Raw genomic sequence first — 16,574 nt, 5'->3', positions numbered from 1 at the left:
TTTCTTCTGAGAATACTACTCTGTATCTTTCGTATCTTAGAGCAACAAGACAACATATACAACATAAAGAAAGTGAATGATGAGAAATAAAATTTATGACATCACACGGATCCTAAAAGTTAAATAGCTGTCAAGGAAGGATACTGAGGAGTAAGTAAGTGCACAGAAGCTGGAAGGAGCTGGAAAGGGAAACAAGAAAGCTTACAGAACAACTCAACCCTCAGGAGAGCTATAGGATGCTAGGATTAACCTCTCATGGACTAAGACTTTCTTTACACCTGTGCTGTTTGCATAATATCAAATAAAATATCAGGAGAAAACAGGCCAACACAGAGAACTACTCAATGAAATCTTTTTTTTTTTTGGTTTTAAAAGAAATTTATAAAAAAAAGAAGGGAGGTTTGTTACACTATGCAGGTTACCAGGCTTTTATAATTATATTGGAACACTGGGAAATAAAGTATGACCCAGCAAAATTTATAGGGCTTTTATGCTCTCCTAAATAAAAATTAAGCATATAACTTTAGATTTTAAATATTAACATTTAGTTTATCTATTTTGTGTGCCAGAAGATAACTTTTAGGAGTCACTTCTCTCCTTCGACCATGTGGGTCCCAGGGTTTGAACTCAGGTGGAAAGTTCGGTGGCAGGTGACCAGCCACACCTAGCCACCTAGCCGGAACTGGTTTCTGACACTGACATTGTCATTTACTGAAAGAGGAAGATATTTGACTTAGGGCCGAGTACAGAAGTATTCATCTCTGAGTCATTTTAACTCCACTGAAACCACAGACACCATGTACCTGGGGCTCACCTTTGGTTTGTTTCCTGTTCGTTCTATCTTGGCTAATTTCCCTAGCCACTTATAGATCAGAAGGAAAAGAATACAAAGCAGCTCATTGCGATACTCTAATGACCCCAACCTGGTCACCATAATACAGCACATTCTGCTGTCATGATGAAATAAGACTGAATTCCTCCACTCCTGACTCACAGGGAGGAGCATGCAATGGTGCCACATGGGTTCTGTAAGAACTTTCTCTTTTTATCATGTGATGACAGCCAGGTCTTATCCACACACACCCAAACTACAAGTCTTTCACTTTCAGCTTGAGAGCAGGTGTGTCAAAATGCTCAACTCTGACAGTGGACAGGTACTCAGACCGAGGACAGGTACCCCGAACCTACAGTGCAGCTCCACTCTGACAGAGGACAGGTACCCCAAATTGCACACTGCATTTTTCACTCAGAGACTTGAAGCTTCTGAGTACACCCACAGATTTTAAATGATATTTTTTCTAAATATAAATATGAAACAAAAAGGGGCAAAGATAAAAGTTTTCTAAAAGAAAGATATAGAATTAAGGACTAAAGAAAGACGTGACCAGTTTCATGGTATGTAATTTAATGCAGTGTATAAGTACTATTTATGTCATATTGATGAAGTCTGAGTCCTCCCGTGAACCGGTGCTTGTCCATTTGAGGAGGTGATGTCTGCTGTTCATCTGTAGCACCTGGTACCTGCCCTCTGTTAGCGTACTGAAGGACAGTCCTTCCATCCTGCAGCAAACACAAGCCACTCTGGGAGGCTGACAAGTGTGCCGCTGTCATCAAGACTGAGTTTAATGTGATATTTTCACACTCCATAAGCAAGAATCCCATAGGGTCATATAAAGAAATAAAGTCAAAGTAATTCACTTTATTTTTTTCCAGATAGGGTTTCTCTGTATGTTCCTGACTGTCCTAGAACTCACTCTGTGTGGAAAGTCCTTCTGTATTTGTGTTACTTTTATTGGTTAATGAATAAAGTTGCTTTTGGCCAATGGCTTAACAGAGTAAAGCCAGGTAGAAAATCCAAACAGAGATATAGAGAGACAGAGTAGGCAGAGTCAGGGAGAAGCCACGTAGCTGCCACAGGAGACAGACACCTCCGCTAGAGCTTGTGGAAACTTTACCTGCAGGCCACAGCCTTGTGGTGATGCATAGATTAATTGAGATGGGTTAGTTTAGGATGTAAGAGCTAACCAATAAAAAGCTAGAGCTAATATGCCAAGCAGTGATTTAATTAATACAGTTTCTATGTGGTTCTTTTGAGTCTGGGCAGCTGGTAGACCGGAATGGTCTTGAATTCAGAGATCGGCGCGCTTCTGAGGGATTTAAGGTGTATGACACCTGGTGATTTACTTTTGGAAACAGATTGTGGCTAGGCATGATGGAGCATGCCTGCAACACCAGGACTCAGTAAGCAGAGACAGGAGGATTGTCGAGGCCTCACAATAGGCCAGGTGCGGCTACAGTGAGTCCCAGTCAAGAAACGAAGGCTGCTTGTATGGAGAACACATTAGGGCACATCTGGATTTTAAATTTCTCTGATTCTTATTTGATAAAATGTCTTTTAAAAGTACTCAAAAATAGAAACATTTAGTGCAAAGAGATGAGCATCTGGAAGCCAGCGACCGTGGATAGTGTGGGAATTACAGTTCTCATCACGTTTAAAAATAGAGGAAATGAGTTTCTACTCTAAAACCCTGAGAAGGTTGTGAAGAAACTCACAGGTTTGCTATCTTCTAACTAGCACTGTAAGATAACCCCTGAACCAACAAGGCTCCCAATTTCTAAGACTTGAGTAGACACAGCTTAGTTAGATGAGAAAATGAAGCTATGCCCTCTAGATCAGACCCGAGACTGAGCAATTTCTGAGTTCTTTCATATAACCTTTCATTATTTTGTAATTATACAAATATATTAGCTACTAGAAGACATAAAAAGCAAACACACACTACACAATCCAATAAAAATTGAATAGGACTCCATCAGAATCAAAATTATTTACTCTTTAGAAGAGAATGAGAAGACAAACAACAAATCTGAGGAAACAATTCTACAGAGAAGGTTCTTCCAAAATACATAAATATTTCTCAAAACACAGCAATGGAAAAATCATGAAAATGGCGGACGTTTCATCAAAGGCATCTGGCAAGTGATAATAAGGGCCTGTTGGTACACACCATCTGTAGCCCTTCAGTGTACACAGCACAAAAACCTTACACAAACAAAAACAGCGAGTTATGATGGCGCATGCCAGTAGGATTTGCTGAAGGAGGATCACGAGTTCGAGGCCAGCCTGGGATACACATTTAGCCAGGTGGTGGTGGTGGCCCACGCCTTTAATCCCAGCACTCAGGAGGCAGAGGCAGGCGGATCTCTGTGAGTTCGAGGCCAGCCTGGTCTACAAGAGCTAGTTCCAGGACAGGCTCTAAAGCTACAGAGAAACCCTGTCTCGAAAAACCAAAAACCAACCAACTAAACAAAAACAACAACAAAAACAGTGGGTACAGTCGTCAGTGGGAAAATTCAAATCAGGGAAGAACAAAGTAAAATCACTGAGATGCCAACACACAACCACCAGGATCACCATGAAACATATCAACAACGTAAAGAAACAGCAACCTTCCTATGTCACAGGTGGGACTGCAAATGGGCCAGCACATTTAGGAAAACTTAAGCTGACTGTTGGACTCAGTCATTTCACCCTTAGGAGTCTACCTAAGATACATGAAACTATGTTCCTGAAAAGATCCATGCCAATGTTCACAGCAGAGTTAATCCTAAAAGTGAAAAGCTGGAAATAATGCATATGCTTATCAATAGGTAAAGAGGCAGATGGAGTTAGACATCTGGTCCATCTTAGTATTGCTCACCAATAAAAAGAAGCTGCCGAGACTCACAAAAACAAACAAACAAACAAACAAACAAGGATAGAAGTAAAAAAAAATTAGGTTGTAACTCTACTTATAGTATGATTTTGTTTATATGAAATATTTTTTAAAAGGCAAAAAGGCAAATCATAGAGACAGAATGCAGACAGTCAGGAAAGAGGTCAGCTGTGTGGAGAAGTAAACATCTGAGGGGATGGAAATTTCTAAACGCAGGTCATGATAGCAGTTATACAACTCTAAAAACCTTATTTTTAAAAAGTTATTGAGATATCAAAAATATTGAATGGAAGGAAGCCTTCAGTGAAAGTTAAAACTGTAAAACAGTAAAGAGGGACTGTGTCCAAGCCCATACAACTTAGTGTTACTTCAAATGTAGCTGTCATAAATACTATGTCTTGGGGCATGCTTATACAAGGAATTCAGTAATTTAATGGTCAGGGAACACTTACCCACTCTAGACATACAAGGCTTATAGTAAACACCTTGATATGTAATATGTAGTCTAGGAGCTCAGGAAAGGCAAGTCACACACTTAAGACTTTATAAAACATACAACTTCTAACACCAATAAATCTTGACTTCAGTAATTTTGTGTTGTGGTTCATGACCTTCTTTCTTAACCCCTTCTGATATGGTATCCCCCACCCCATCAGTTCTAATTCTATTTCTTAGGAAAACCACTTCCTTAGATTATTTCATAAGAAACTATTGGAGTATTGCTTTCATGACTAATACCTCCTACCTTCATTCTTCTAGGCCTGAAAGAGTAAGGATGCTCAGGGTCCTAACAAACATGGTCATATACCACTGAGGATTCCTTAAAAAGTCGTCAGTAATGAGCACTGTAACACATCACAGGGCTCAGACTGCAAACTAGAGTTTCTTACCCAATGACTGGCTGATAAAAGCAGTAGGACACCTGCATAGACACCCACATACATGTATACATGTGCATATTTAGAGCAGATCTCAGGTGGAAATCTGATACGCCCTCAGGTTTTAGCACTGATGTAACAACACATGTGGAAACCTCCACAGCTGACCACACGTGACAGCTCACATAAAAATGTAGGCACGCTAAAAATACTATGGAAATCACCTTTAGGTTGCACACACAAGTAGGTGTATGTGTGTGTATGAGTGCAAAAATGAACTTGGTGTTTAAGCTTGTAATTCTATCCTCAAAATAATTCATTACATGTATGTGAATATGTCAACTTCTTAAAGAAATCTGAAACACCTTTGGTGCCAAGAATCTTAAATACATGTACATGTGTAATTGATTTTCAAACTCATTAGAATAGTACTTACAAAGCCTCAGAAGGTGGGCACTGTATTTTTCAAAAGAGAAGTGATTTCTTGTCTTGCTACAAATGTTATAAAACAATAGATATTCCCTTAAAAGGTAATAAAAATATCTTCATAAAATTTATCAATGTAGAATATCCATTTAATGTCAGCAACCAAAGGCTTAGAAGAGAAAATGACAGTAATGTCTTGTGGTTGCTAAGTACCTTCAGGGGCAAGTGCGGAAGGACAGACTTCTCTGAGGAGATCTCCGAGTGTATGCAGCTGTCCATCTGCGGCCACAGGACGGAAGAGCTTCTGAATGAAAGGTCGCTCAGTCGTAGTCTATGTAGAAAATAAAAACCCAAGCAAGTAAGTCTTTGTTGCTGCTGCTAACTACCGACATACAGATCATAAACATGGTCCTGGCACTAGTGTCTTCTGATGTGACTTAATCATAAATACACATAATAACCGTATCACTGATGCGCTTACCACTGAGGAAAAAAGGTTAACATAATAAATGCACAGAAATCAGACTCATGCAAATATGGAATGTCAGACACTCTTAAAAATCAACTTCATAGCTAGATTTCAAATAGCAAATTCTCATTCCCCAATAGGGACAAAAGGCTTTGTTAATAACGCTTTCACTCAATCACCAAATACAGAAACACACCCTGGCTAACTACTGCATTAAAAGGAAATTTTTTAAGGGTATAGAGATAAGGCTCAGGGGTTAAAAGCACTAGCTGTTCTTGCAGAGGATCACGGTTTAGTTCACAGCACCCACAAGGTGGCTCACAACCACATCATTCCAACTCCAGGGGATTCAACATCTTTTCTGGCATTCATTGACACCAGGCATATATGTGGTGCATATACACACACACAGGCAAAATATTCACACACATTTTTTTTTAAATCTTTAAAAATGTTTTTTAAATGAGACTATTGTAGCAAAGTTACAGGTTAAGTGGAGCAAGATGTTGGATAACAATGAATTCAGATCAAGCATCCAAGGTTTGATAGAGATAAGGGTTTCAGTGCCAGGTGTGGGATACATTCCTGAAAGTTAAAAGTCAAGAAGGCCCCAGAGACCACCAAAACAACACTGGCTATACTGCTATTGCTCCTGGTTGCCCACCATAACCAGATAGTAAGACCATATTGCTAAAGACACCACACATTTTGGTTGCAGGACATAGAGAAATCAATTTGGAACTGACCTGGAAATTTCTCCCTGCTGGCTAGCTCTCATAGTGCTGGAAGGTGCTACACAGGCCACTGGGGGAGAAAAACCATCAACAGTATTACCCAGTGGTGGTCCCTGCTTGCCACAATACTGACCTGCCAGACAAGACATACTGAAGACAATGAGATAATGGTGTGACTCTTGGGGGGTAACCAAGTGCTTTCGGATTAGATCAGACCCAAGGCCTGCTCTACAGAAAGGAATCCATGTCTGACTGTAAACCTGGTCAAACACCCCTGGCTGGGGAAGCCACTGGCCTAGTGAGAAACCACGACTGTTGTTTTGTTAAATGGCCATGCTGTTGAACTGGTTTCTACATGTTTGCATTTATATCTACGATGAGTGCTGCTCTAAACTGGTCAGAGAAGCTTCTTGCAGTAGCAGTGATGGAAAGACACATAACTGAGATGAGTCACTAAGTGTCTGTCCCTAAATCAGAGGTCTGCACCAACCCTCCTACCTCCAGGCTCAGGGAACATCACAGGTTAGACAGTTCAGAGGAGCGCTGTGAAATGCTGCTCCCTGAACAGGACATGGCTGCTGTACTCATGATTTTATGAGTGAGCAGCTGTGGTTAAGTGCATAGGTTAAACCAGCCAATGGTACACCATAGATGGGGAAGGGGTTCAGTAGGTCCCATCCAGAGCTGCGTGCTCCCATTGGCAGTTGCTGGCTGCTAAAGGAGGGTCATATTCTTTAGGTGTGTGGTTGATGGTAAGTTAGTTGGTCATGCTCCAGTGATGCCCACACCTATGCGCATAGGCAGCGATGCCCACACCTACATACACAGGCAGCAATGTGCACATCTATGTGCACAGGCAGCGATGTGCACACCTATGTGCACAGGCAGCAATGCCCACACCTACGCACATAGGCAGCGATGCCTACACATGTGAATATAGGCAACGATGTCCACACTTATGTGCACAGCAGCACTAACTAAACTGAGTGAGTTACTTAAAAAAAATAGAAGAAAATAAAAAGAAGATACAGAAGGAAACCGGGTATATCAAGGTAACTCTGCATTCATATGAAACTGTCCAAAAATAAAAATATTCTTCAAAAACAAACACCCCAAACAAAAGAAGCGGAGCTGACTACCACACTGAAAAGGAAGGGCTCTTCTTAGAAGAGTCCCTGTAAGAGTGACGGCACCGGGCAACAGACATCCGCCAACACTGCATTCTTACCAAACTTCTAAGGTTTGACGAAATTATCAGGGCAATCAGCACAAAAGGACTTATTCCTAATAGCTCCATATTCTATCCACTCTTAAAGACTATTTTCTTTTCCTCAGTGGTCAGAGTACAGAAGCTCTGCAGTCAAGTAGCTCAGGCTAGCCTGTAACTTACCATCCTGCCTCCACTCTGCCTCAAGAGTGCTGGGATTACAGATGGTGTGCAATACCAGCTCAACATCCCCCATCTCTTTTGTCTGAGGACTGTGATAAACACAAACAGACAAATTAAGAGAATGAAACGTAATTCTTTTCACCTCAACTGTTATGTTTCAATTTTAAGCCTCCTGGAATAAAAAAAAAATCACAAAATGTCTAAGAACAAAAATACGTTTAACCTAAGAATATGACTTCAAATACCTCTTTGGGGAGAAATATATGTATGCTTTTAATCAGAGGAAGTTCTCAGTGTTTTTGAAACACTTATCATTTTAAAAGCTAAAACATGAAGAAAAAATGTAAATATAAGCAATTCAGTGGATATATAATAAAAGTTAAAAATGGTATGTGAACCCATTTTTATAGGTTTATAGAAATTTTATAATTTATAAAACCCATTTATAGAATTATAGCTGAGAATTTGTAGTCATTATAAAGGTAAAGTGTACAAAACAAAAATCCAGCAATACATATTACAACTAATTTGGTTCCTTTCACTTATTTATAAAGCCTACAGTTTATTATATATTAAATTACACAAAGATAATAAAGTTAGTAGAGCCCCAGGAAAAAAAAGAAACAAAAAGGGACTAAGGTAATCACTTAAGTTGTCACCACCCACTTAGGGCTGTCTGTCTTCCAGGTCACCAAGAAGCTTTTAAGACGGTTTAGTAAAGGAAGTGACATGATGAAAGAGCCTTCTCCAGACTAATGGAAAGCAAGCAGCATGGGGACAGTCTAGGTAGGAGATGAAATGAGGGCAGGTGGCAAGACAAGCCTTGGTGAGATAGCCTGGACAGGGTGAGAGGGGAGGGGAGGGGATGAGTGTGGAAGGGCAGCAATGTATTCCCACCTAAGAGAGGCCCGCACAATATACTAGTTGGAGCTGAAGTCAGCAACTTTTGTGGGATTTCCCTCTACAGAGCTAGGTGGTGAAAACTAAACTGAATACTGGGAAAAAGAAGGGAGGAGTCAGGGAGAAGCCATGTAGCCCCACCAGAGATGGACGGTAAGCCACAGCCACATGGTGATACACAAATTAATAGAAATGGGTTAAATTAATATGTAAGAGTTAATCAATAAGAAGCTAGAGCTAATGGACCAAGCAGTGATACAAATAATATGGTTTCTGTGTGACTATTTCAGTTCTGGGTGGCCGGGACAAACAAGCAGCCCCCTTACAACAAGCAACATCACAGTAAACTCTAGAAGGTTTGGTTCTTATTCATACATAATTAACAGCAGAAACATGAGGTGGCTGAGTGACATCAAAATTATTTAAAAAACAACAGGCTAAACAGGAAAAAAGGCTAAACAGACATGTTAACATTTAAAGAAATTCTGATTTCATCATTGAAAAAATGCCCCATTATTTCTCAGAATAGCTCCTGTTTTCACTCCCTCAGTTAACACACCTTAACTCAGTATCATAAAATGGTAACCAATACTCCAAAGAAAAGTGTTGTTTGCATGGATCACAAATAAAATGTAAAAGAAAAAGTCTATCAAACCCAGTCAAGTAGATCAATCAATACCAAATCAGTGTTGACAGCACAACTCTAGCTTGCTCTAGTAGTCTAGTACATTAGAAATTAGAAAACAGAAAGTGTGCAAGAGGCACATTCTTGCAAACTAAGATCAAGCCTGAGTTTCAGGCATTTATTAAACTACATACAACAAAAAATTTAAGGTGCGATTCAGATGTGATAAAGAGCTAGCTGGCAGTGCTGTATCATTCATTATAGAACTGTGGTTCTGTCATTCATTATAGAACCATGGGCACAATGACCAACTTTTTGAAAGTAACTACATATACAAATACACACAATTGTGTAGAGATGAGCTTAAAACATTCCATCCTGCAGAGAAGCTCAAGCAGGAAAGTAAACAATTCAAAATAGCTTCAGGAAGTCCCTGAAACTAACCAGATTCTCTAGGCCCCTCTCTGTCAGAGCAAGCAGTAAAAGCTGGGAGTCTCTCTCTATGGAAGGAAAGCTGAGTTAAAGAGACTCAGACAAGATGAACTGCAAAGGTGACTCTGAAAGCAGACCAGTTAACTAAAAGAGGTTTAGATCAACTGAGGCACCTGGGAAGGACACTCTATCAACTGTCTGCAGGATGTTCAGTGTGTCCCAGGTTCTCAACTTTTATGAGCTGTCATTCATGCCGGGACAGGCAATGGTGATGCAGCTGTCTGAGTCATTTCTGCTCTTCTATGTAACCCCTCACCCATTCTGTAAATTACCCCAATAAAGCTTACCAGTTCATGAACTTGGACATTGATCTGTCATTGGGTCCTATCTAGGGTGAGTAGACCTGTGTGTTGCGTCTCCCCAGGGAAAGTTTGTCACATAACAATAATGCTCAGGACAGCAAAACTTAGAAACAGCTTTAACTCAAAGGTAAGAAAAAACAGTGTCTTAGAAAGACTTCTACTTGAAACTTCTATCAGGCAGAACCTAATGATGAGAGGGGCCTGATTTACTGAAATCTGTACAGAATTTACTAAGAGTAGTCCCCCAAAGGTTTAACATCTCCCAGTGACATGAATTACAACCAAATGGACAATCTCTTGTGTTGCTGTGAGGGGTAGCACAGTGATATAGTACTTACCTGGCATTTGAGTGCTTGGTTCAATCCCAGCCCCACAAATACAAGCAAAGGCCAAAATCAACATCTTTTCCTCTAGAAGCCTTAGATGCACACGCTAGGGCCCCTGAAGAAACAGATACTGACAGCGCACGCGCGCGCGCACGCACGCACGCACGCACACACACACACACACACACACACACACACGTTGCTTTGTCCCAGCTACAGCAAAAAGTGTTGATGTCACTGGCTATTTACATGTGTTGGTCTTGAGTCCCTTTAAAAAGAGTGGTTAAAAAGGGGCATTTATCAGTAATGTTTACATGATTTAGAAGGATTGCTCTGAATGAGTGAATATTATCAAATTATTATATGTACACACAAAAATGTCACAATGAAACTCATTATTTTGTACATTCTAACTATAAAAACAAAATGTAACAAAGACTATTTGGGCATGGTGGTGTTAAACCTATAATCTCAACAGTCAGGAAGCGGAGGCAGGAGGATCAAAGTTTGAAGCTAGACTGGGTTGGATATTTAAAAAGGATGAGAAATGAGAAAGGAAAGTAAGGAAAATAGAAAGGGAAGCCCAAACAACACAGATGAGACGGGGGTTTGTTGTTCAACTACTGCAGAGGATTTTTATTATGAATTGCAGGTATTTAAAAGGTCAAGAAAAAAATCAAGCTATATTAAACTAGAATTGGAATTAGCAATTAGTTGAGAATGTAATTATAATTTCTTAATCAGGTAACAAAAACTATATGGTAAGAATTGCATCTAGGATTTACATAAGTGTGTAGAAATGACCAAGACTGCTCTAGTTTTTTAGACAAAAACTATTTTTATATTATATTATTTTTATACCAAAAAATTTAATTGGAAGGTAATAGAATAACTGCTTTAAATAAAAATCCTTAATAAATAAAAAAACCTGTAAACATGTTAAATTCTGCACAAAAGCTACCTTCCAAAATTAAAAACTGCAACAATTACTAGGTTCACCAAATTTTCTTGCTAGCAGTGAAATTTCTCCTACTCCAGTGAAAGACTCCACAGTAAACCACAAAGCTGATGCTATTCTATTCATAATGGTAAGACATCACAATGACTGGCATAAACAGAATTGCAAAGAACAATGATGTTTTAAGATTGCTTGTAACAAAAGCATGGGGAGAAGAAAAGGGAGAATTATCTAAGCAGGACTGTGGTTATAGTCTAGGATCTCTAGTAAATCATATTAGGAGTTTTCATTAAAGATCTATAATGTGCCAGGTGGTGGTGGTGCACGCCTTTAATCTCGGCACTCAGGAGACTGATGCAGGTAGATCTGTGAGTTTGAGGTCAGTCTGTTCTACACAGTGAGTTCCAGAATGGCCAGAGCTAAGCAGTGAGACTCTGTCTTTAAAAACCACAACCCCCACCTCCGAAAGATCTGCAATGTACTTAAAAGGGCATAATTATGCTAATACATGCATAGCTGGAACTATTTGTAAGCAACTGTAACACAGCAGTAGTGAGAGCAGAAACGCAAACCATGTACTGTGAGGAAATACCCTGAAGTCAGGGCACAAAATTTCACTATGAGGACTCAGGTCACACACAGCTCAGTTCTAAAGCACTTGCCTACCATGACAAGGTTGGATCTCCCAGGACCACTAGATTAAAACAAACCAAACCTGAACTTCCTACCAACAAGAACAAAAATAGAACAATAACAAAAACCCCTAAGAAGTAGATGTAAGTTTAAGTTTTAAGAGTGAAAGATGCCCCAGTAGTAGGTATAAAGAAAAGCAGTCATTGCATTGAATGTAAACTTTAAAACACATTTCAAAAGACGATGAAAACCAAGGTGAAATATAGATGGCCATTAAACTTCCAGCTTAAAATAGAATCTTACTGATTATTCTTTTTAATGAAGAAAGAGATAATAACATTTCAGTATTCACAGGGACCTGGAATAACAGTACTTGATAGAAATTAGTGGATAACAAAACCTAGCTAAGGGCCAGCATGCAGACTGTAGTAGAATAAACAAGTTTGATTGGAATCCCAACTCCTAGCACAAAGTAGGGAATCTACATGATATCCAGCAATCGGAGCCTGTTTCTCAATCTGATAAGCTGGGAAATATTATCTATGAATAATTATTATGCTAAAATAATAAGATAATACTTAAAATGTAAAATAAATAATTCAGTAGGTGGTAACAAGCCTAACTCTTTTCATTCTTCACTTTTAAACCACTACTAAATGAAAAGGATAGTGGTTCTTTTAGAACCAATTACAGTGAGAATCAATGTAATTAACATTCCACCTTCAGTTTCCTTTGATACTTTATTAATTCAATTAAGTGCTCATGGCACAAAATCAAAGCTTTACACAGGACGTGCTGCCAGACTTTCCCAACAGCAACGTGACAGGCTTCAAACTGTCACAGGCACATAGCGCTCAAGATATACTCATGCATGTCAAATTTTGCATCACATGCTTTTCAGAAGCAGGTTCATATTTAAATTAGCTTAAGAATATACACCATTACAAGATTCATTAAATAAAAATAACAGAGCAGTTTAAATCCATGCTTAGGACTTTACAGTAAACAGTCTCTGGTGGGAAACCAGGAAGAGAAGCAATGAGATTCCTTTTCCGTTATGGAGGAAAATGGAGACTTGAAAACAAGCATGCTGAGTAGTTCTGCTAAAAGAGTCTGAAGTCTACTTTTAATATTTTTAACACCAACAAGAAATAACAATTAGCATTTGAAAGGCTGCCATTATTACAGTCAGGAACACTTAATCTCTAGAGCAGCAGTCTTAATAGAGATGATGATTAAATAAAATACATCCTCACAACGGGCTTAAAGTTTGTTTTGTCTCATTGAAATTATTATATTTATTATAATTCTGTCTAGCCAGTGCCAAATAGATTTTTCCACATAATAGTTAAAGCAACATCCTTTCACTAAATAGTATGTGGTAGAGGGTAGCATGGTTGACTCCTGAGGACTGAACTTGATGCTGAGCCCACTGATAGAAGAGATGGGGTCCTTGAAAATATTTTCTTCGCATTCATGTATACACATAGGCCAAAGGTGTATATCTAGATATTTTTAAAAATCACTTCTCCACCTTCCTTTTAAATTTTTTATTCATTTATTCTTATAAGCCTTGTGCCTGCATGCATGCTGTGTACCATGTGCATTTCTGGTTTCCATGGAGGCCCAAAGAGGGCACTGGATCCTAAGAGACTGGAGTTACAGACGGATGTGAACCACCACAGGTGTGCTGGGAAACAAAGTCAGGTCCTCTGGAGTATTTGTAATTACTCCAGTAATACAAACACTGGAATATTTGTAATATAGGTAATAGCCAGTGCTTTTAACACTGAGCCATCCCTCCAGTCCCACCTTACATTCAGAGACAGGGTATCTCACAGAACCAGGAGCTCCATGTTTCACTTCGCCTAGCTGGCCAGTGACCTCAGGAGTACTCTGAAGTAAGTTTACAGCAACACACAGCCACATCTGGTTTATATGGGTGCTAAGGATCTGAACTTAGATCTCATATTTATGCGTCGAATACTTTTCCAACTGGGCCAGTACCCTAGCACCACTTTAATTTTTTTTAGTGAAATTTTTAGTAGCATGGCCAGAGAAGAAGATCCATAGTACTATCAATGACTCTAGAAATGATTAAAATATGCTAAAGATTTCTCTCCAAAGAATTCGGTCATACTAAGAGAATCATAGGGGAAGTTTTTTTTTTGTTTTTTGTTTTTGTTTTTTGAGACAGGGTTTCTCTGTGGTTTTGGAGCCTGTCCTGGAACTAGCTCTTGTAGACCAGGCTGGTCTCGAACTCACAAAGATCCGCCTGCCTCTGCCTCCCGAAAGCTGGGATTAAAGGCGTGCGCCACCACCGCCCGGCTCATAGGGGAAGTTTTATCTTACTTAAGAGCTTTAACATTTTTCCTAATTTTATTGAAAGTCATACTAGAAAAGTTAGGTGAATACAAGAATAATGTAACTAATTAATAACTTATTTTCTTCTGGAAAGTCAAATGGTAGTTTTGCATGAGTTTTTATCTTTATGGATGTCAACATAAAATAAATTAGAAGCACTCTCAATTTGTACAAATAAAGTAGTGAGGGGAACGCCTGAGTAAAAGCAGCTGTGGCCTCAGAAGTGGGACTGCTCTGAAGGCCAGTCAACTGTCTTCCCCAGGAGACAGTTGAGTCTAAACCTGGCCAAGACCCCGTGACTCTGCAGAGAAACCGACCATTTACGCCCACTCCTCCATACATGCTCCAATAGTTTTACAATGATGCTGAAATTTACCGTATGGGGATATTGTTTTTTGATGACGTATATAATTTTTTTCAAAGGATCTCAATGAACCATAAAGAGATTATATGAAAATTTCTGTTCAATTTTTGAAGCAGCTTTAAAACAGAAGTGGTATTTCAGAGATTTGACTGCTGATATGATCTCCAGATCAGCAAGTTTAAAAACAAACCACCTGACTATTAAGAAACATCAGAGAAAAGGAATGAAGTAAAGGCACAAAACTCTTATAAGAAAACCGAGGAAGAAGCCTGTGACCTTGGATCAACAAGGTTAGGTCAGATTTTCTTAGCTATGAAAAAATAAAAATAAAAAGCCCGAGTAACAAAGAAAGTTCACCAAAAATTGAAAAGTTTGGGCTTCAAATGACACCATTAAAAAAAAAAGAAAGAAAAACCACAGAAAAAGAGGAAATATTTGCAAATCATACATCTATAAGACTAGTATTTAGAATATATAAAGAATTCTCAAAACAACAGAGAGACAACATTATTTTTAAAATGATTGAAGGGACCGGTTGGCAGTTGTGCACACCTTTCATCCCAACAGAAACAAGCAGATCTCTGTGAGTTCAAGGCCAGCCAGGTCTACAGAGTGAGTTCCAGGATAGCCAAGGCTGTTACACAAAGAAACCCTGTCTCAAAAAAACAAAACAATACAAAAATGATCAAAGGGGCTGAATAGAGCTCAGCAGGTAATGGTGCTTGCTGCACAATCCTAAGGACATGAGTTTGATTCCTAGAACCCACAGAAGCTAAAGGATAGAACTGATGCACAAAGGTTTCCCTAACCCCCACATTGCACTGTGGCATGTGTGTCTACACACACACACACACACACACACACACACACACACACACACACACACACAAAACTAGTAACTAACTAAATAAGTAAAAATGAACAAAGGTAGCTGGGTATAATGATGTACACCTATAATCAAGTAGAGGCAGAGTTCAAGGTCATTCCTCAACTACAAAGCAGGGTTAGGGTTAGGGCCTAGGCTACTGGACTAAAAGCCTGTATCAAAACACCACCCTACCCATAACTAACAGAATAAACAAATAAACAAACAAAACCCCACAAATAAACAAATGTCAGTAATCTAAATTCTCATAATACAAAGGCTGACAAATAACGACTTAAGCACATGGAAAGATTCTTAGCAGTGTCACTAGTCAGAGAAATGCAGATCAAAACCACAATGTGGTCAGGGAACAGTGCTGGGATGAAAATGACAGAGACTAAGCACTGGCAAGGCTGCTGGCACCCTCATTTATTATGGGTAGGAATACAGTGAAGATGCTTTGGAAAATACACCTACAGTACTTCAAAACACTAAACTCAGCATATAACCTGTATATTGGCCTCTTTAAATACCCTCAGAAAAGAACAAAATGATCACCATAAAAAAATTGTATATAATCATTCACTATTACATTCATAGTAGCTTCGTAATAGTCTCAAAGTGGAAACAATCCAAATGTCTATCAGTGGGCAATAGCTGTACACTGGACCATACAAAGACCCCATTGCTCTAAATGAGCAATTGTGACCCACAGCATGCATGAACCTGAGACATTATGCAAGTGAAAAGATGTCAGACACAAAGTCATCTGTATTATATATCCCTCTAATTTCTTACAATGTCCAGAACAGACAAAAAGCACAGACAGAGAAAATAAACTAGTGGCTGCAGTAAGGGGGAAGGTCAATAATGGCTAAAGGACATGGAATTTCCTCTTTGCGAGATGAAAATGTGAAATTTGTAATTTTGATAGTTGCATGAATATGTGATATTCTGAAAAACTCATTGAATAGTATTTTAACTGAGTGATATGTACACTATTAAAAGTAACGACCCAGCCGGGCAGTGATGGTGCATGCCTTTAATCCCAGCACTCGGGAGGCAGAGGCAGGCGGATCTCTGGCAGTTCTAGGCCAGCCTGGTCTACAGAGCTAGTTCCAGGACAGGCTCC

General features: G+C 39.2%; 1 protein-coding gene across 7 annotated transcripts in view; it reads right to left on the bottom strand.

Annotated features, from left to right (window-relative positions):
• The window catches only part of Atg5 (autophagy related 5), a 115,051-nt gene that overhangs the window by 12,914 nt on the left and 85,563 nt on the right, over positions 1 to 16,574 (bottom strand). For all 7 annotated transcript variants that reach the window (XM_013354266.2, XM_026789988.1, XM_005368618.2 and 4 more), the window contains one exon: positions 5,234 to 5,351. In XM_013354266.2, coding sequence (XP_013209720.1) covers positions 5,234 to 5,351 — 118 coding nt within the window. The remainder of the gene's footprint in view (positions 1 to 5,233; positions 5,352 to 16,574) is intronic.

This window comes from Microtus ochrogaster, unplaced genomic scaffold (genome assembly GCF_000317375.1).
Source record: "Microtus ochrogaster isolate Prairie Vole_2 unplaced genomic scaffold, MicOch1.0 UNK37, whole genome shotgun sequence".
Lineage (NCBI taxonomy): Eukaryota > Metazoa > Chordata > Mammalia > Rodentia > Cricetidae > Microtus > Microtus ochrogaster.
The sequence above is the reverse complement of the archived record's forward strand: the minus strand, read 5'-3'. Positions and strand labels throughout refer to the sequence as shown.